General features: G+C 41.9%; 1 protein-coding gene across 2 annotated transcripts in view; it reads left to right on the forward strand.

Moving 5' to 3' along the window:
• The window catches only part of gtf3c2 (general transcription factor IIIC, polypeptide 2, beta), a 34,028-nt gene that overhangs the window by 7,336 nt on the left and 5,812 nt on the right, over positions 1-20,880 (forward strand). For both annotated transcript variants that reach the window (XM_035995458.1, XM_035995459.1), the window contains exons 8-17: positions 470-571; positions 1,116-1,343; positions 3,208-3,319; positions 3,434-3,551; positions 12,504-12,535; positions 12,702-12,831; positions 13,116-13,260; positions 19,666-19,827; positions 19,930-20,008; positions 20,700-20,828. In XM_035995458.1, coding sequence (XP_035851351.1) covers positions 470-571; positions 1,116-1,343; positions 3,208-3,319; positions 3,434-3,551; positions 12,504-12,535; positions 12,702-12,831; positions 13,116-13,260; positions 19,666-19,827; positions 19,930-20,008; positions 20,700-20,828 — 1,237 coding nt within the window. The remainder of the gene's footprint in view (positions 1-469; positions 572-1,115; positions 1,344-3,207; positions 3,320-3,433; positions 3,552-12,503; positions 12,536-12,701; positions 12,832-13,115; positions 13,261-19,665; positions 19,828-19,929; positions 20,009-20,699; positions 20,829-20,880) is intronic.

Here is a 20,880-nt window from a genome sequence, read left to right on the forward strand (position 1 = left end):
AGGGGTGTTTAATAAATAAACTTAATTACTTACTACAGTGGCCAATCTTCCTTTAATTTACTGCTTTTATTGATTTTATGCACTGGCACATCTTACCTCAGGAAGCCATGTTGGACATGTTCAGCTCCGGGGCAAGAGCAGCTGTCAACAGCTGTTCTTTTTCAAAGCTGATCATCTTTTTGTCTCAATAAATTTGAACAGACGTGGTTAGTTTGTTTGCTGTTTTATACCGAGACACCGTCATCACTGCAGCATATCACTGAAATGTCAGATTTTTAGCGACGTAACCTATTTGACCAACTAGAAGTGTATTGTTAACGTATCTGCTTTAACACTTGGTAATTTAAATATTAGACATTTGAGGTATGTAACAACCCTAACAGGGGTTGTATGGATTCTGATAAAGCATCAAACTTCTATCATATAAGTTAATTACAGTATGAAAGCTTTGTGTGTCTGTGTTATTCAGTGATGTGGAGAAATACCTGCCTCAGGAGCTTCAGTCGGCTGCTTTCAGAGTGTCTAGAGAAGGCCTCAGTAAGGAGGAGACGCCTCTGCAAAGACTCAGCAGGTTAGACGCAGCATCATCCACATTTTAAGTTAAATATATATATATATCTCTCAATAAAAACAAATGTAATCCAGAATTTATCACTTTACTTGACAAATGTGTGGCTGAAGAATCCTCAGGAAGATTTTGTTCCACACTAAATGACTCCTTAATGTTGTAGTTATGTAAGTATTATTTCATCATTTGTTACTTCAGTCCCACTCAGCCACCAGAGGATGATAACATTTGTATATTTCTCATTGACGCATCCATTTTTTGTAATTGAGCTCCCTGACACCCCTGATTAGGTTCTGTTTTGGCTTTCAGCGCAGGCTGTTCTGCTAAATGATTGGACCGGTGTTTACTGTGCTAAAAGCATTGATTTCAAAACGCGATCTAGATAATTGTTTTCATTGGTTTGTTTTAGGGGAGATCTGAAATAAAGTAAAACGTTGTTTTGGTGTTAGTTTAGTGACATTTTAAACATCCGATTTGGTATTTTGTTAAAGCAACATCCTCATTTGTTCAAGTTTTTAAAAGCCTTTCTGTTGCCGTAACTGACCAGGTTCACAGCAGTGCCTTCTCACCCGGATCGCTGGGACATGTTGCTGTATGCAGGTGGGCCGGTCTGGGCCATGGAGTGGTGTCCTACTCCTGACGGTGCTCCGGCATCCCAGTACATCGCTCTGGCCTGCCATCGAGGGATGGACGACCAGCACTATGTCAACAAGATGTACTCCGGATCTGGAGTCATTCAGCTGTGGGACTTGGGCACGCTGGAGTACAACAGCAGGTACAGCAGAAGTGGGCGCTTTTTTTTTTGACTGATGGTGATCATTTTGGATTAAAGCTTCTATGCCTTTTGAATGTTTCGCTGCACAGTCGACTGATGCATTTGTGTAGAATTGGCAACATCATGGTCGGGGAGTTTATTTTGAGGTATCCAGAGCTATTTTTTAATCAACCCATCATTGTTCCATCCGCCAAGGACATGTTTTTGGCTCTGCGTCTTTTTGTTTGTCTGTCAGCAGGATTACAGGAAACTACTGGCCCGATTTTTATTAAACTTGGTGAAAGGGTGTTGCCTGGGCCCATTACCCATTACATTTTGGAGCAGATCCGAATCCCTGGTCGTATACACAAATTACTTTTCACTTTCGTTAACAATCCGTACGTTTACCAATATTCCACTATTATTCCGAATATGACAATATTCCGAATTTGATACACGTCATGTAAACAGCGTATTCTTGTTGGATATTCCGAATAAGGCCTTTTTCCGAAATATAGCATTTTCCGATGAAGACGTGGGATATTCAGGTATTATTCAGGCTTTAGAGGCATTCTTTGGACATGTATACAGTGCATTCGGAATATGGGTCTCAATCAGGGTTTTTACCTCAGGCTTATGGTCAACTCTGTGCGTTGCTATGGTTGCTGTACACAAACCAACCAGCCAACAGTTTGCAAGGCTGCAGACCCGATAAGAAGGAGAAACACAGCTACTTTTAAACATGATCAAAGACTTGGATATCAACAGGTTTTTGGATATGCGCACACATCTCTACGCCGACCTTCTCAAGAAGCTGGTTGAAAGAATGACACTGTGTTCGCACGGTCCAACAAGTCCTCCGCCGCTGGTAAACTTTGAAAAAATCCTATTTTGCACGGCTACATCTAAACGGGAATATTAGTGGAATATTCACTTTCATCAGCCATGTAAACAGCTTAGTCAAAATATCGTCTTTTTCGGAATAAGGGCAAAAAACAGAATATTATGCGCATGTAGACGTAGTCATCGCGAGATAAGTAATTTTTGCTGCATTTACGTGGTGTCTGAATAATCGTAACAAATTAATTCCCCATCATATTTTATAACTCACCTGATCCATTTCCTTTGCTCTCTTGTCTTTGCAATACTGGAAATCACTATCAAAGTGTTGTTTAAACAGTCACCCAAGGAGCATTTGAATGCACCATTGGCCTTGGCGGAGGTCTGTGCTGCTCCCATGTGCCATTCTCATTTTGTATGATATATTGTAATGCTGTCTCTTTTAGGGATGTCCCGATCAGGTTTTTTTTCCCTCGAGTCCGAGTCAATTGATTTTGAGTATCTACCGATACCGAGTCCCGATCCGATACTTCTATAATATATAAAAAAATAAATAAAGAAGAGCGAAAAAACTGATCCAGGATGTTCCTTATTTTTTATTTAATTCACCTTATTTTAACATTCAACAACTCTGTTAACAAACAGAGCACTTCTGTTACATATCTCACAGTTTGCTATGGCAATGTTGTTGTCATCAACTTTATAATACCTCCAGACCGCAGACATACTCGCGCTTTCCGCTTCAAGCTGCTTCCGTGTTCTACTTTGCCGGCATTTAACCAATAGCGTCTCTGCAACAAAGTGATGTCATGCCGCACGCGTTGCTGTTTCTGTGTGGAGTCAAAAGGGTCTAACTCTGTGCCACCGCATAACTATAGATGTGTTAAAAAATAATGAGAATATATATACATATATATCCGAGTCCTGATCGGGAGGTAACGTCCGATTCCGATTGAGTCTGAAACCACGTGATCGGGCCTGATTTCCTATCACGTGATCGGATCTGGACATCCCTAGTCTCTTTTATTCCCCTCTGTCTCTGCAGACCTGACTCCCAGCCAGCCTTGGCCTATGGCTTGGCCCAGGACAAAGGCTTCATCTGGCAACTGAAGTGGTGTCCCTCTGGAGGTTGGGAGCTTCCCAGCTGTGGCAGAAAGGTGATCCACCAACATGAGTTTTTGAAAGCCAGTGCTCGCATATTTGGTCTGGAATGCTGTGTCAATACGTTAAATACACAATATTAAAACATTTAAAATCCCCTACTCCCAAAGGCTCCTTTCCTGCCCAGACTGGGTCTTCTGGCAGTCGCCACCTCCACTGGTGTGGTCACCATTTACAGCCTGCCCCACCCTGATGCACTGCACTCCAACAGGAGGCAAGCTAACTCTGGTAAGACTGTGAAACTTCAGATTTGTTTCAAACGATTGAATTACTTGTATTGTTACAGTGACACAGAGGGTATCATAGTTTTCCTCAACTGTAAAAATGACCAGATTCAAACACTCCAGAAAAATGAAGTGTGTCCTGTGTTCAGTAGAGGGCAGTGTTGCCTTTTCTAAACCCTGAAGTCAACATGTTGTGTACCTGATTCCTGCTGTACAGGACTGCAGTGAAGCTTTTTGGATCATTGTGAAAATGACCAGCTGTACTATGGATTTGTTCACATATTGCTAAACCCCAGCCAACCGCTCATTTCGACATTAGCTTTAACCGCAGTGTGTTCCACACCTCCCTTACTCTATTTCTTCACACACCACAACAGAAAATGACACATTTAACGTGATGCAAACAAAATTGTAAGTGACAAATAAGGATGGATTTGTCCTTATTTGTTTACTTAGTTTTGTTTACTTTTTTAAACCTTTTTAATGTGTTTCTGTATCTGCTCACAGACACATCCTTCTATCACTGTCTTAGAAGAGTTTCACTCAGAGTTCCCATTCATAGTCCGTCCACTAGAAGGCGAGAATAGAGTCTGAGAATAGGTGCTTTTAGCAGGCGCCATAGTGACTTTGAAGCACCATGCACCCCTGCGAGTGATTCTGTGTAATGTGGATCCATTTGTTGGCTCAGACATTTGGAGTTGCCACGAAACTGTAATCAAACACATTTCATATCCAGTGACCAGTTATCTCAAATGTAGCCAGTGAGAGGTGGAAAGAAGAGTCAAAACCAGCAGGAAATAAGGATTTTGAAGATGTCGACAACATTATATGTCTGAAAATAGTGTAACAAATGGTCATCACAGCTTCCTAAAAACCCAGGAAAACGTCTTCAAATTGCTTGTTATGTCCGACCAACATCCAAAAATCTTTTTAAAGACACTCAGCTTGCTTTGATATAGAACAGAGGAAAGCAGCAAATCCTCACAACAGAGAAGCTGGAACCAATGAATAGTTGGCATTTCTGATAGACAAAAATGACTTTATTGACGATTTATTGAATACCGAAGTAGTTGCTAAATAATCTTCTGTGGTCCGACTCATCGCTTTTTGTAATCGCTAATTGTTTAAGCTCCAGTCACATTTCAGACTACAGGCGTTCAAACACAACCCGATTTAAGTATGTGATCAGTCACTCAGCAACATATCCATCATATCAGACATGGACTTCATTAACTGGACCGAATCTCGTATTCCATAAAATGACAGTATCAATGGAGACCCCAAGTCTCCTTGTGTGTCTGTGCTCGGTGGTCTATCAAACTGTGCAGCTTTAACAGTTGACTGAAAGACTTAAAAACACACACACATAATGCTCTTCAGGAATGTGAGTCTATGCTGACGTTATAGATGTTGGAGCCGTTGACCTAGTCCATTCAGATCACTGCGTCAGCTGCCTCTGGAGCTCTGCTGATAGACTGTATGAATGAGATTAATGGCGAGTTTATCTGCCACATCCATCATACACAGAAACCTGTGTGTGTGTGTGTGTGTGTGTGTGTGTGTGTGTGTGTTTTTTTATCTGTCTGTGTCTGCCCAGAGGTACAGGCTAATCTGATTAAAGACTGCACCAGTCTAAGATCATAGCATTTCAGTAAAGCACACATCTCGAAAATAAACACACATTTCATTATATCACAGTCGACACAACCTTCTTACTTCCCATTAAGCCTTTTGTTATGGGGCGTATCTTCTCTGTAGCACAGTGTAACACAAGGGTTGGCTGATATTTGTGCTTGTAGGGTGATAATGACATTTTTTCAGTGAAGAATGCTGATATTCCTTGAAATATACCTTTAGAATTTGGCAATTTTCTCCAGAAAAACTAGGGTGTTTTGCTAAAATGTATGTTCTTATCACAGTCTTAAACCGCACCATATCTCCTTTTGATTGCCACAAAATTAAATTCTTCTTCATTAACTTGCCCAAATTTCTATTTACTTTGATCAAACATTAAAGGTGCACTATGAGTTCCTGCATGGTTTCAGCGCAATTTCATTTTTGTCTCAAATCATAGGCATCTCTCCTTGATCCACTAGCTGCCTGTCCCCTGAACACACCGTGAAAAAGCCCGGTCTCGGGAGACAACACAGGGGTCATAAACGTCAAACACTAGAGGCACAGGCTGTGCACCAAAATACAACAAACCACTCCAGCCAATGACCAACAAGATGGTTGGGGGAGGGGGTGGGGGTTAGTGACAGTTAGTCAGCTAAGGCTCTGATGCCCAACCCGACGGCCGACCGACTGCCTCCCCGAGTTGGGCAACACCGAAGCGACGCCGACTTGAGCGTACGTTCTATGCGTGCACGAGACACAATACATCTCAATAACAGCAGGCGCTAATCTGTATTGTCGCCCAAAAAATTAAAACCGGCAGCTGGTTGGACGAATGCGTCACGTGGGTCTGGCTGCTCCCAGATTATACAACCGAGCATAATGGCGGCTCGTTCGGAATACGACCTCATATTTTACGAAGATAGTTCACCGAAACGTGTTTCTGAAAACACTGTCGATCAGATCGACAAAGGTCAGTTTAAAAGATTTTTGTCAGATTTTGATCCCGCTCGTCATTTCCGGGTTAGCGCTCCACCAATCAGATTGGCCATCGAGTCCGACTGCCCGCCTTCCGATTCAAGAAGTAAAATCGGCCCAAATGAAGGCCAACGGCTCCTCCGACTGACGACGGCACGGAACACACCGAACAGACTCGAGTCACCGACCTCGCCAGACTGTCCGACAGCCGATAATCGGGTTGGTGTGTCAGGGCCTTGACACGACTTCCTCTACTTTGATTTAAGGGAACCATTATAGAGGAGCTTATGCAGAGTCATTCATGTGTTAATATTTAAATTAAATACAGTATATTGGGTAACAACAGACTCCACTATATTACACTTGACTTAGTTTTACAATGAAGAAAGAATTCCAGTCCAGTATGGGCATAAAAAGCCATATAAAACCTGACATTTCCATTCTTTCTTTTTTCTCCTTTACCCCATTGCTTCATGGCCCCTGGTTTCCATTTTATTTTGTAGCCATGGGTCATTGGGTCCAGCTTCCAAAGAGCTACTCCATCAGCCCCCTGCTTCCAAACATTGCTTATTGGTATTGGATAGAAAGGTTGCAGAGCACTCACATTTGAAAATAATAATAATAATTTATACTTTATTAATCCTGCAAGGGAAATTACAATGTTTTCACTGTTGTTATTATTATACACATTACACACAGGCCTGAATTACACACACATGCTCAGTATCTATACATGCACTAATGGAGAGATGTCAGGGTGACGGGGCTGCCCATGGACAGGCTCCCAGAGCAGTTGGGGGGTGCCTTGCTCAAGAGAACCTTGGCAGTGCCCAGGAGGTGAACTGGCACCTCTCCAGCTACCAGTCCACCACCATACTTTGGTCCGTATGAGGACATGAACCAGCAACGGTCCGGTTCCCAACCCAACTCCCTACTGACTGAGCTACTGCCGTCTCCTAAGCACACACACAGATGACTGCAGAGAGAGACTTGAACTTAAACTTGGACTTGGACTAATACTGAGCTTTTGAAGGGAATCATCAGTTTTTAGTGATAATTAGCAAATGTTGACATGCTAGAGTAAAATGCAGAATTGAATGATAGATAATACATAAACAAAAATGAATCCAAGGATTCACTATTAAAACCAAAGACTGTATGCAAGGTAAAAATAAACCAAATTGTGTGTCTGTGAAACTTTATCTAAGAGTAGAAGCACATTACCTGAACAATTTTTTAAAAAACAATTCACAAAACTAATTTGGTGATTGCAGGTAGAATGTGTATTTCTGGAGGCTTTCAACAAATAGCTCTACAGTCACGTGTTTTTTGAGCTGCTGACCTGGAGTTTATTTTGCGGGCAGAAAAATACCCTTCATCAGCTCAACTGTTCTTCAAGGGCAGACAGGAAATTAATTTTGAACTGACCCCAGAGAAGCGGGGGAGGGATGGAGACGGCAAAGGTACATTTAACCAGTTGAAAAATTACCACTGAATTGTTATAGCTTCTTGCTTCTTTTAGACACGATGAGCACTAACTGAATGCAGATTATGTATTTTACTAGCCTGACAAGCCAGACCCACATCAAGATGTTGGGTCTGGGAAGTCACCATTGGCAGGGCTCAATCTGAGGGGCGGGATAAACGGTTGTCTTTCAAATTCTCTCTGCACGCAATAGGATAACGCTACAACCAACCGGAGCAACACTAGCTGATGGATTCAACTTTTGCCGTATCCAGTCGGCAAAACTCCGAACACATCTTCCTTTTTTAAGAATGACTTCAGTGCCGTTCCTTGTCCTTTTCTCAAAGAAAAGCTTAACTCCAAGTCTTCCAGAGTCGCGGCCAAAGCCGATTCGAAATACCGCTGTTCGCCAGCAGCAGCAGCCATCTTCTTTGTTTTCTAGTAGCAGGGAATTCACGCGGAACCGTCACAACTCTGCCGTCATTATGTTAAAGTGCCCATATTATGAAAAAAACACTTTTTCTGGGATTTGGGGTGTTATGTTGTGTCTCTGGTGCTTCCACACACATACAAACTTTGAAAAAAATCCATCCATGCTGTTTAGAGTGAGATATGGTTTCTGAATGTGTCCTGCCTTCAGTCTCTGGGTGAGCTGTTCAAAATCGGCACGGCTTGTGACGTCACAAGCCGAAACGAGCAGGCTAACCGCAACCATTAGCTCGTAGCGTTAGCATGCTAACGCTATGGCTAACGCTAGCATGCTAACGCTAGCATGCTACCTCATTCTCAATAGCAAAGCACTGCTACAACACACACAAGTTCACTATAATCTACAAAAGAACTACTTACATGTGCGCCCTCATTTAGAAGTCTCCCAGCTAATCCTGCCTTGTAACTGACCAAAGTTGTAGAAACAGCCTTTCTTTTACTGTCTATGGAGCTAGCTAGCTGACATGATCTACATCTGAGCTACTGGGCATGTGCAGTGCAATCAAAGATAGTACAGAAGAAGAAGAAAAGAGGTCTCACTCTGTAGCTAAAACAGAGACCAGCTGAAAAGAGGATCTGCAGCAGTGAGAGAGAGCGGTGCAGTACAACACAAATATGGTGTTTTTCGAAAATTAAACCATGTAAACCTATTCTGGTACAACCTTAAAATACAATTATGAACCTGAAAATGAGCATAATATGGCTGCTTTAAGCCCGCCCACCGCCTCTATACACGATGTGATTGGCCTGACTAGAGTTTGGTTTTTCCAGCTCGCAAGCCAACGAAGAGTTGCTAGATGGACCCTGGCTGCAAATTACTGTGTGTGTGTGTGTGTGTGTGTGTGTGTGTGTGTGTGTGTGTGTGTGTGTGTGTGAGATAATTATAAATGGCTTTTGTCTGTCCGGTGACCAGAATGAATGAGGAAGTGAATGAGAAGAGGAGGCGGTTAAAGCTGCAGAATTGGAGGAGGAAGGGGAGAAAAAAAAAAGATTGCGTAGTGAACGCACATAATTTACAATGTCGTCTCTCTCCATCAGACAAGGATCTATAATTGAAATGACAAAGAAGATGCATCACCGAGCCTGTTGTTAGTGTTGGAAGCTATGAATTTTAGGTCTAGTAGCTGACACTTCTTGTATTCCTACTCTGTCAATCGTCAAGGGCTCATTTGGGATTGGTCAGGAGAGGAGGTGGAGGGGCGGGGGGGGTCACGGGAAGATGAAGATAAAGAGCTTTAGTGTGTGCTGTTCTTTAATTTACCACAAGAGCCAGTCTGTTATCAGTTATCAGTCTTCAGTCGACGGCAAATGCTTTTAATGCTAAGATTATGTTCAGTTTAGAGCTTAAAGGGTTTGTTGGTAAAGTTGGGTTTATCGTTAAAAAACGGGAATAGTTTTCTATGAGAGTAGTCTATATCCACGACGCTCCACTTCGGAGATTGCTCCGGTGCCGCCGGATGTACCCCTTTCCGGCCGGATTTCCGTTACCTTCGCTTTCTTTGTGTTGTGATTTTAAACTCCTGTGGATTTGTGAGGACTATGGTTAACTGCTCCTCAGATCTCTGCAGGGTAAATCCAGACAGCTAGCTAGACTATCTGTCCAATCTGAGGTTTCTGTTGCACGACTAAAACAACTTTTAAAGTACACATGTTCCACCAAAACAAGTTCCTTCTCGAGGCTATTTTGCAAAGGCACCGTCATTGTGTCCGAGGCTTAGCGCCGCCCAAGACAATTGTGATTGGTTTACAGAAATGCCAATAAACCAGAGCATGTTTTTTTTCTCCCATCCCGGAATGCTGTGTGGACTAGCCAGGAGGAAGGTCTGGCAATGCGAGACTAATATGAGGGTAACATTAGCTGTATTAATTTGAATTTATTGCCACTTTAACACAAAAAAATCCTGTATAATGCAGGCTAATTACCATCATCAGTTATATCACACTGAGCAAACACTCGTTACATTTCATACAGGGCCTGGTTCTGGAGCTGTGGTAATGTACACATCTCTGCTTAAGCGCAGACTTATACTATTGTTATTGTTTATTATTGTTTTCAGTGGTGGAAAGTGACTTTTTTACTCATTTACTCAGCAGCTGTACTGAAGTGCAATATAGAGGTTCTTGTACTTTACTTGAGTATTTGCATTTTACGCTACTTTATAAATAATAATATTTATATTTATAAATATATTTAATTATATTTTATACTTTTTTATACTTTTTACTCCACTACATTTATTTGATAACTTTAGTTATGGATTATTATTATTACAAAATACAATCAATTCATAAATCATGATGTAATATTATAGATTAAGATACCCAGCAGTATGTCAAATGATAAAAAATTAGCTCCACCTTTCCCAGCTGCAACATTAGTGATACTGATAGTGATCAACGACATTCATTTCTAATATAATCGCCGGAACGTCCGCCGCTTTTGCAGAACCATTGTCTCTGCGTCAGTCCGGAGCTTAGCACTGCCCAAGATGATTGTGATTGGTTTGAAGAAATGCAAACAGCCCAGAGATTAATTTTTTTCTCCTATCCTGGAATGTACTGTATGTGTGGTGCAGCCAGACCTTACTCCACAGCACTGTAGAGGTAGGGCTGGCAGTGCAAGACTACTCACACATTACTGCATCAATAATTATAATCCAATAATATAATGTATATTATTCTGAAATGGGCAGTTATGCAAAATGAGTACTTTTACTTTTGGTACTTTAAGTATATTTTTATGCTGATACTTTTGTACTTTTACTAAAGTAAGATTTTGAATGCAGGGCTTTTACTTGTAACAAGAGTATTTTTACACTGCGGTTTTGTAACTTTGTAATAAAAACCAGCACTGGTTGTTTGAATCAATGGTCTGTTGACAGGTTTGTCATGTTCCAGGTCATACAATATGGTTGCTGCTGCATGTTAAAAAAGGAGAATGATGGACAACCATGTTGGCACCACTTCTTTTCTTATAAAGTAAATGCAGGTATGTTTGTAACTGAGAAGAAAAGAAGAGAGGAATTCATGTCTGAGAAGGAGAGAGGTTGTCAAAAATATGTATTAACACAATATTAATTCTGCAGTCACTCTAGTAACTTGTGTTGACTCATGAGCAGTGTCAGATCTGCAGCTTAGGGTTGTGATCCCATGCTGGATAGTGTGAGTATTTCCACTGACCGCAAGCTTGGGTTCACTCAGGGTCAGAACGTTGGTCTGGGACAGCTAAAAGATTAGGACTTGATTTAGGACGTACCAGTCCTATATAAAAGTATGAGTGTGTGTTTTTCTGAAGCTGAGGCGAGTTGATGGAAGGTGCTGAAGAGTGAGGAGGACACTGTATTGATCTGAACTCTCACTAAACTGGAGGAGGAGAGGAAACTAATGATGGGGAACAGTCTGACACCTTTCTTTTGTTATTGGATTTTACATCTATTAAACACAACAGTGATTGTCAAGGCAGGCACGACAGAATTACTTCTGAAGTGGTGCTTAACATCAGTGGTGTAGTCTAAGGTATTGTAGTGGGTCTACTGCACTGGATATAAATATATTGGTCTATATATATGGGCCAGAATCTGCCTTTGGGGGAGGGGTGGGGGGGCATATCATATTGGGGGGTCTGGGTGTCCTCCTCCAGGGTTATTTTGAGCGTCAAAGACTTTATTTCCTGCATTCGGATACACTTTTGTGCACCAATTTACGGTGGAAATACTTTTATTTAGCCTATGCGAAGGAAAACACAGATGATAATTCAAAATATATCAAAAATATAATAGAAAGTATGTTGTTGCGTGTCATTGGGCATTTTAAAGTGGGTATATGGAAATCCTGGAGCTTTCATAGTGGGTATACTGCGTATACCTGTGTATCACGTCGTAGACTACACCACTGCTTAACATCCAGCAATTTTTGGCCAAATCTAGGGGATCTAGAGATGGCAATTTCAGTCTGTGCATTGCTTCTGTCTGTCTGACACTTGGACACTAGTCCAGAGGGTCTCATCTCTACAACTATCGATTGCTGTCAAGCTTGATTCAGACATTCATTGTTCCCTAGGATGAACATCTAGCGCCATCAGCAAGTCAAAGTTTCCACACTTCATTTCACGTCAGGATACCTCTATTCTCTGATTGCCTGAGAGAACAAATTGTCTTGGGCGGCGTTGACAGTGTAGAGCCGAGCCTCTGATCCTCACTGCTCACATGCTACTCTTGAGATGTCATTACATAAAACTGATGTTTGCAGCAATGGAGGTAAAACAAAACTTGTGGACAAATGGACCGCTACACAAATGTTCCACTTTTTGTTCTCTTAAAATGCTCATTGTTATGCTCTTTGCATCCTATGCTTAGTTTTAATTATCACCATTAAACACTTACCAAGTGTGATTAATGTTCCTCTCTGTAGGAAAAGCCAGCGAACAGTTGCCGATATATCAGGTAAGCGCCTACTTAATTGTTTGTGTGTCCCTTTCTCTGTTTACTTTGTTAAATTCCGCCTACACATTAGGTTATGAAATACATGATGTATATGACACTGACAACCCTGCTGTTTACATCGTTGCTGCAGTAACATTTGTTTGTTCCTCCCTCTTGCTTTGTGCAGGCACAAGGAGTGTTAACACTGAAGCTGGGCTCCTTCAAAGCCCCTCGCCATCAGAGGAGTGGACAAGTCCTGTCTATGGATTGGTTGCCTCAAAAACCACACAATATAATGGCTATTGGATTTTATGATGGTATGAATTGATTTCTTAGAGATGTTTCCTGATAAATTGGTTCAGTGTTTGAAAGAACAAACGCATGCAGATTCTAAATCGCCCCAGGTTCATCTGTATGCCTCTTTATTCTTGTCACTGATGAAAACCTGTTATTTTTCCTACAAATAGCACTTACCTACTCCATGAACTTGTTGCTCTACATTATTTTCCAGATGATTCGTCCTTGTTTGTGTCCTTTTGCAAGTTAAAAGAAACCAAGTGTATCGTCTTGTGTGTTACATTCTCTCTCTCTCTCTCTCCAGGTGTAGTAGGTCTTTGGGATCTGTCCACCAAGTCTTCGCTGTTGCGGGTGCGAGAGCCAGGCGAGTCACTCAGCCTGCTGCCCTATCGATGCCTCCTGGCTCACGACCACGCCGTCCGGGCCCTGGCCTTCTGTCCCGCCTCCAGGTAGACACGGTCGCATCTGAACCTCATCTGTATGCTGATGCTGTATTTACATCATGTCACATTTATATCATTAGCCACAGGGTTTCCGCGGGGTCTTAAAAACTCTTAAAAAAAAAAAAAAAGTCTAAAATTTCAAAATCAAGATGTTAGGCCTTAAAAGGTCTTAAGCTGCAGACACAGTGACCAGACGGCCGACCCTCGGCAGAAAAGGCAGTTGGACTGATCAGTCTCCCCGAGTTGGTCAATAAAGTGCCTTGGAACAAACCAAAGCGACGAGACATAATACGTCTCCATAACAGCAGGCGGCGCTAATCTGTATTGTCGCCCAAAAATGAAAACCGGCAGCTGATTGGACGAATGCATTACATGGGTCTGGTTTCTCCGGAAATTCAAAGACAGACTCATGACGGCTTGTTCAGAATACGATCTGATATTGTACTAAAATAGTTCACCGAAACGTGTTTCTGAAAACATTTTAGGTGAGAAATAGGCCGTGCAGTTGCTGAATCTGTCTTCATTTCAGATCGACAAAGGTCAGTTTAAAAGATTTTGAGAGACTCTAGTCACGCTCATCCCGCTCCCCGTTTCCAGGTTAGCACTCTACCAATCAGATGGGTCATTTGAGTCTGACTGCCGGCAGTGCCCGCCCCGCCGATTATACATGTCAAATCAGCCAAAATGAAGGCCGACGGCCCCTCGGACTGACGACGGCACGGAACACACCGAACAGACTCGAGTCACTGACCTCGCCAGACTGTCCAACGGCCGATTATCAGCTCTGTGTGTCAGCGCCTTAAAAGGCAAGGCATACTATGTAACCTTTCCCTCTTCGGTCCCCCTACAGGTTGTCTCACTGGAACTACAGTTCGCGCGAGCTCCACGACAGTGACATTTTTACCTGACAACAGTCTTTTATTTCTGCAAGCGTTTTCCACCAATCAGAACACTGCATACTACAAAAAACGTTTCTGTAATCACAGACTTTAACCATCACTCCTCAATAAACTGCCTCCTAATCTGAGATTATTTTCTAGTTAAAGAGCCAGTTATCATTATGGAGGTTCCATGTTTTTTAGGAGTTTGCACACACTAATACATGTAAAGAATATAGCATTGATTTAGTAAGAAAGTGAAAATATCAAAAAAGAATAGGCGTTATTAGGTATAAATACATTTTATTTTCTTTATTTGAAAGTCCGGCCCCCAGAGTGTCTGCTTAGAGAAATTCTGGCCCTTGGAAAAATGTAGTTGATGACCCCTGAGCTACAAGCTTTACTCAGTCTGCAGATAAAATATTGTGACATCAGGATCATTTATCTTGCAACTACTCAGCTTGTCACTCCTTGATATAGAATTTGGATTGATGGATATTGCATGCTTATAAGAGTAATGACAAGTGTATAAAATGTGTATAATGTTATTTGACCATGTCAATCTGTTAGAAGTTAATGGGTTTTTTAAAATGGATTAGCAGCATATATTTGTAAGAAAGCCTTAGCCTGCAAGCCTTACAGCAGCCTCAAATAGATTTGAATTCACAAGCACACCCAAGTGGTTATGGTGGTTGTTCACACAAGTGGGCAAATCAAGTTTATTTTATTTTATTTTTTTTAACCCACACTCATGGAAATCATGGAAAGCCTTGGGAAGGAACACGGAAGGGAGAATGAATTTTCAGTTTGCTTGTTTATCTTTGTCATTTATTTCCTCCATCTACTTGAGTTTGGCAGTTTTATTCACAGCCAATTATAAGGTGTGTGGTTTGGGGGGGGGGGGGGGGTAAAAGGCAGCTCAGGTACTTGCAGCGAAAGGTAGCACAATAAATCTTGAAAGCTGAAAACTGTGCTTAGGTTTTGCAGACATACCCTTGGACCATTGTATTCAGGCACTAATTCAAAATGTAGGGTACAAGGCCAGACATGCAGCCACGTACTTTTTAAGCTGGCACCATTCACATAAGGTGACCTCACTTATCTCTCTGGTAGTCAACACCAACTCTAACCTGCAGCCTTTCTGAGCTTAGATGGCCTCGAGTAAGATCTTCTCTAAATAACTTCCTGCTAGGAATAACTCCTTCAGAGAATACAGCCCAAACTACAAGGGGGGAAACTTGATAAACTTCTTGTTCAATTCTCTAGATGCGAGTACGTCCTAAATTCTACATGTGTATGACTGACTATGGTGAACACTGACTGGCCAATATTCAGTGTGGGATAAAAGGTCATAGCTCAACAGTTCACTAAAACCTTCGAAAAGACAGTTTCATCCCTCTTAAGTTTTTCTCCGCTCCATTACTCAGCTGATGTATGTGTAGATGAGGAGGTCATTTACATCACCTATGTCTGCTACAAGGATTCACTGATACACTGTGCAAGTCAGTACAAGGGCTAAAGCAATACCCCGGGCCAATATTGGCTTTTTATTAAAAAATCTGATATTGGCCACTCAGAGTGTCATCTACCTCTGATATTAGGGAGTTTTCCCCCTGTAGTATTGTATGTAGTCTGTAACATTGTAGTCTGTAACATTTGCGGTAAGAAAAAAAATCTGCATTATCATCTTTTAAGGTGGTGACAACCCACCTAAAAAAATATTATCATTTGGCTTTTGGTGTAATGTGATGTAAGTCAGTTATTAGAAACATGCTGAGATCACAATTCTAGGAGAAATGCTGAAAAACTACTTTTGAGAAAAACTATTTAAATGCGTATTGACCATCGGCTCAAAATATGAGATGTCAGCATCAGCCTTTAAACTCTGCTGATGCTCGCCTACATCAGTTTTAATCGTATGCATTAGTTCAACAGGGTTTGAGCCAGAGCACTCCATTGCAACAATGACCCCTTTTAAAACCTAAAATGTCCCTTCATTACAACTTTTCCGTCCCCAATTGTCCCCCATAAAACCGAGGGCATCAATGCTGTTAGCAGGCCTCTCATTTTTAGATTGTATCAGCTCCATCACCGTTTATTTTGTGAGTTAGTCAAACTACAAATTTAATCTGTTGGCTGTGATGGCGTGCATTAAAAAGTTAGTGAGGATTTCTTGTTTGTGACGAGTCTGTCTAGTCAGATAAAAGTAACCCTCAGTTGTACTTTTAAGTACATCCATCCATCATCTGTAGTGCTTATCCCGTTCTGGGTCGCGGCAGGGCTGGAGCCGATCCCAGCTGACATTGGGCGAAACGCGGGGTACACCCTGGACAGGTCGGCAGACTATTACAGGGCTGACACAGGGAGACAGACAACCATTCACGTCGACGGGCAATTTAGAGTCAACAATTAACCTAAACTGCATGTCTTTGGACTGCGGGAGGAAGCCTAAAACCCGGAGAAATGCCACGCTAACACAGGGAGAATACAATATGCAAACTCCACAAAGAAGGGCCTGCCCACTTAGTAGATCTCTGTAATATTTGTTATATTATCTCCGGACATTCAAAGCTGAGAGCTGCCAGCAGGATCAGTTTAGATCATATCTGATATTCAGCTTTAACGTAACTTACTAGCACTCTGTCATTTTTACCAATACCGGAAAACTATTTTTAGTTAGCCTACCCCACTAATGGAGATATTACCTCTAAATATGAACTACAGTAGATTTGGTCAGATTTTCTATATACAGATGAACTTTCAAGTAAAGTTCTGATTCAATTACTGTATTTGTCAAGTCCTGATGTAAGGGGACACTTCTCATTTTTCCTCCAGATGATTTTTGAATTTGTAAAATTCTCATTTTATTCATGTATTTCAAAGAATATGAATTGACACATATTTTGTAGCACTTGCACTGCTTTTACATTATTGTTTATTGGCTCCCTTGGATGGAGCAGTTACAAAGAAGTACTAATGGGCCCATTTGGCCCCCTCCTAAACAGTCCTGACTCAAACACGTATAGCTTTGTATTCATATTGCATGCCTGAAGCTTATATACTCTCTAGGTAACTAATGTTCATCTCTGGGCAGATCTGAGACTAATTTGATGAATGTTCTTGTAGAAGAACTATGTTCTTCTCTCCATTATTTATCATTTGCTGTGTTTGTGCTTCCCACATTTAAGTGGATTTTCTGTATAGGCAGATATAGAAGGTATTAACCTAAAGTCGAACCACGTAGGTGAATACGAAGATTAATCCTCCAGAGAAAGTCTCCCTCCTGGCAGACACTCGAGAGGACATATCTTGTCTGGATCACTGCTTTTTAATTACACAGCCATGTTGAAAGAGATATAACGTCCCCTCTCTCTCTCTCTCTCTCTCTCTCTCTCTCTCTGTTCCACTTCTACTTTTCTTCTCTTTTTCTTGCCCGAACAGTTTGTCACCTTTTCTCTCCACATTCAATTTTTGTTGCAATGAAATGTGTCTGTATTGATTGCTCTGTCTTCATTTGTTTTATGGAAGACACCACTGTCAGATTCGATCAATGTAAGGGGAATGATGCATTCCAGTTCTGCCTTGCATTACAAGTAAATTCACATATTCAGTTGAGCCGATATATTTGCTCATCCCAGATATATTGTGTATCGACGTATACTGTATACCAGCCGATAAACAACAAGGAATTCATGTACAAAAGAAGATAGAAGATATGTTTTGAATGTAGCAAAACGTTACCTTTTAATAAAATGAGAGATTTCGGGCGCCTGAGTAGCTCGCCTGGTGGAGCGCGCGCCCATATATAGAGGTTTACTCCTCGACGCGGCGGCCACGTGTTTGACTCCGACCTGCGGCCCATTGCTGTCGTTCCCCCTCTCTCTCTCTCTCCCCTTTCATGTCTTCAGCTGTCCTATAAATAAAGGCCTAAAATGCCCAAAAATAATCTTAAAAAAAGAAGAGAGATTTCTCCAGGTTTGAACATTGTTGGAAACATTTGGGATAATGTAAGCACACAGCTCAACAAAATATATCATCATCATCATCATAGCTTTATTTGTATAGCGCCTTTCATACACAGAGTGCAGCTCAAAGCGCTTTACATCCAAAACATTCAACACAACTCTCGCAGGAGCACATTTAAAGCACGCAAACAGTATATTTGCACTGTTGCACTGGTATTTTGCTTATTAGTTGACTGAATAATAATAATAATCACATACATAACATAACATAGCAGGGACAGATACAGCATGACATGAAGGAGAGGAGAGGGAAAAAAAAGCAACTCTCAGACTATCCTCATAAAGATAAGAACAGTGTGGGAACAGGAAAAAACACCTCAGCACATAGCACACAAGCAGTACATTTGCACTGCTGAACATAACATAACATAACATAAATGTACAGTTGCACATTTAGCGGCGAAGGCGTGGGACTGGGGAGGGGGTAGGTTGGGGGAGTTTGGCCTGCTGAGAAACGCACAGCCCGGCAGTCCCACTAGTGTCCCAGTCCGCAGAATGTTATAGCGATAACACAGCACGTTGCTGTGGTGACACCCTTGAACAGTCCAGAACCGATACGACAATCAGCAGGCAGTGGGGAAGACGGGGGAGGAACCAAGAGAGTCTCGCTTGCAGAGCCCCAACAGTGTGACTGTTTGTTCCAAGAAACGGCCTTGGCAAGGCCGTTCAGGATAAGGGAGCCGAAAGATTAAATTTGTTTTGTCTACACGAATGGCTGTTCTAATTTAGACATACATTATATTGTTCAACTGTTCAACTGGTCAATTTTTCTTTCCAAATCCATGACCTTCCTCATGATGGTATCCAAGCCGCGGGTCATTACCATGTTGTTTTCCATCACGCGATTAATAGTTCCAGTTTGCGAACTGATCGCTTTTTCGACAGCTTCAGTCAGGCCAGGCAGCTTCCTTGGGCTTTGGACAGCTACCAAAGTCTTTCCAATTTTTCGATAAACCAGAGCGAAGCATCCTCCAATCAGCAACATTCCAGTTATCAGGGTTCCAAATAGGTAGATATCCTCAACGTCCTCCACGGAAAGAGCAGAGAGACACACGACACGCCATTTCTCCCAGCCGTCCATCGTATACCCCTCAGCAAACGTCCCGTCAGGACATGCTGGCTCACCCGAACCAGTGCTCCTCCTCGAGAATACAGTGTCAATTGCGTTGAGAGACCAGTTAATCAATTCCATGATTTTTAGGTATTTGTAGAGCCTTGCAGGGAGAGTCTCTAAAAAGTTAACAACAGACAACACAAGACAAGATAGCAAGCAGGGTAGGCCTGGGAGGGAGAGGGAGAAAAAAAGCGACCGCCTTCGCTGAGAGATGGAAAAGAAATAGAGATATAACATAGGTCAACTCATTTGAGACATACTGTACCTTTTTAAAAATGTTAACTCCCAGATACCAATATTGGATTTTTGAAATGTTGTTTAGGTCGGCCAACTACTAACATGTCTTCAATATAAAATGGACACCGACAACAAGCTCTTTCTCTTTTTCTCCCAGATACCTGTTGGTGACAGCCGGAGAAGACCGCTATGTGAAGACATGGGATCTGAGGAGGCTCCATGATCCCATCACTGTGCAGAAACGCTATCTGACCAATGAGATCTATTGGCCGCTGAATGCACCTGGCATCCTTTTGGCCCAGGAGAACGCCTATGCACCGTGAGACACCTTCTCTGTTTTTCCCTGTCATAACGTCCACAGAGTAACTGCTATAGAAGGACATCTGTAATGTGTCATACCATGATTCCTTTTTTTATTTAGGTATGCTTCACAGGGAGTGCATTACTTTGACCATAACATGCGCGCCATCTTCACAATTCCTCGGACAGGCACTGTGTGGGTGAGTGTGCTGTAATCTTCATCGCCATTGACGTCCTGTAAATCAGCTATGGAGCACAAGATAGATTCATAACACACACTTTAGACCATAAGGTCAGGGGTGTCGGACTGGGGGGGGTGGGAATGGGACGAAGTACCCAGGGCCCTCGTGTGAGGAGGGCCCAAAAATATGCTAGAATGAATAGCTGTGGATGCAGGGAGGGGCCCATAAAGAATGCCTTTTTACAGGGCCCAGAATTTGTGCTACACCCCTGCATAAGGTAGTTTATAAATGTACATGGGACCAGAACACCTTAGCCAGTTTTGGCCCAGACCATAAAATGATAAGGCTGGCATTATTCTGTATTTTTCTTATTGTCAAATCTCCCATGAAAATACCAAAACTAACTAGCTTTGTGTGCATTAGCTCCTCTCAATACTTTTCTGACTTCCCTGCTTTGTCTGTGGCACTTAGACCCAAGCCCACTGGTTCCTACTGAAGACATACATCTTCAAAAACAGCTTATAAATCTCACTCAGTTTATAATATGTACGACTTCAATCTTTGTACGTTACAGTGTAATTCTTAGTAAAAATCTAGACAATTATTCTGTATGCAAATTTCTATTGTCAGCAAAGTCCCAAACAAAACATACAAAGGGACATAACTGATGTTTTAAAGCTGATCATCTTTTTTTTCTGTTTCACTGCAGTCCTTGTCTTACACTGACTGGATGAACAGTGTGGTGACAGCAGACAGCTTTGGTGAGGTGATCTTCTCCCTGTTACCTCAGATATGCTTCACTCCTCAATACCTCAAACGCACGTTAGAGAGACGTTTTGTAAGTTTACTATTCATATTTGTCGTAATTTGATGTTAGGTTGCTGCCAACA

This window comes from Sander lucioperca, chromosome 19, assembly GCF_008315115.2.
Source record: "Sander lucioperca isolate FBNREF2018 chromosome 19, SLUC_FBN_1.2, whole genome shotgun sequence".
NCBI lineage: Eukaryota > Metazoa > Chordata > Actinopteri > Perciformes > Percidae > Sander > Sander lucioperca.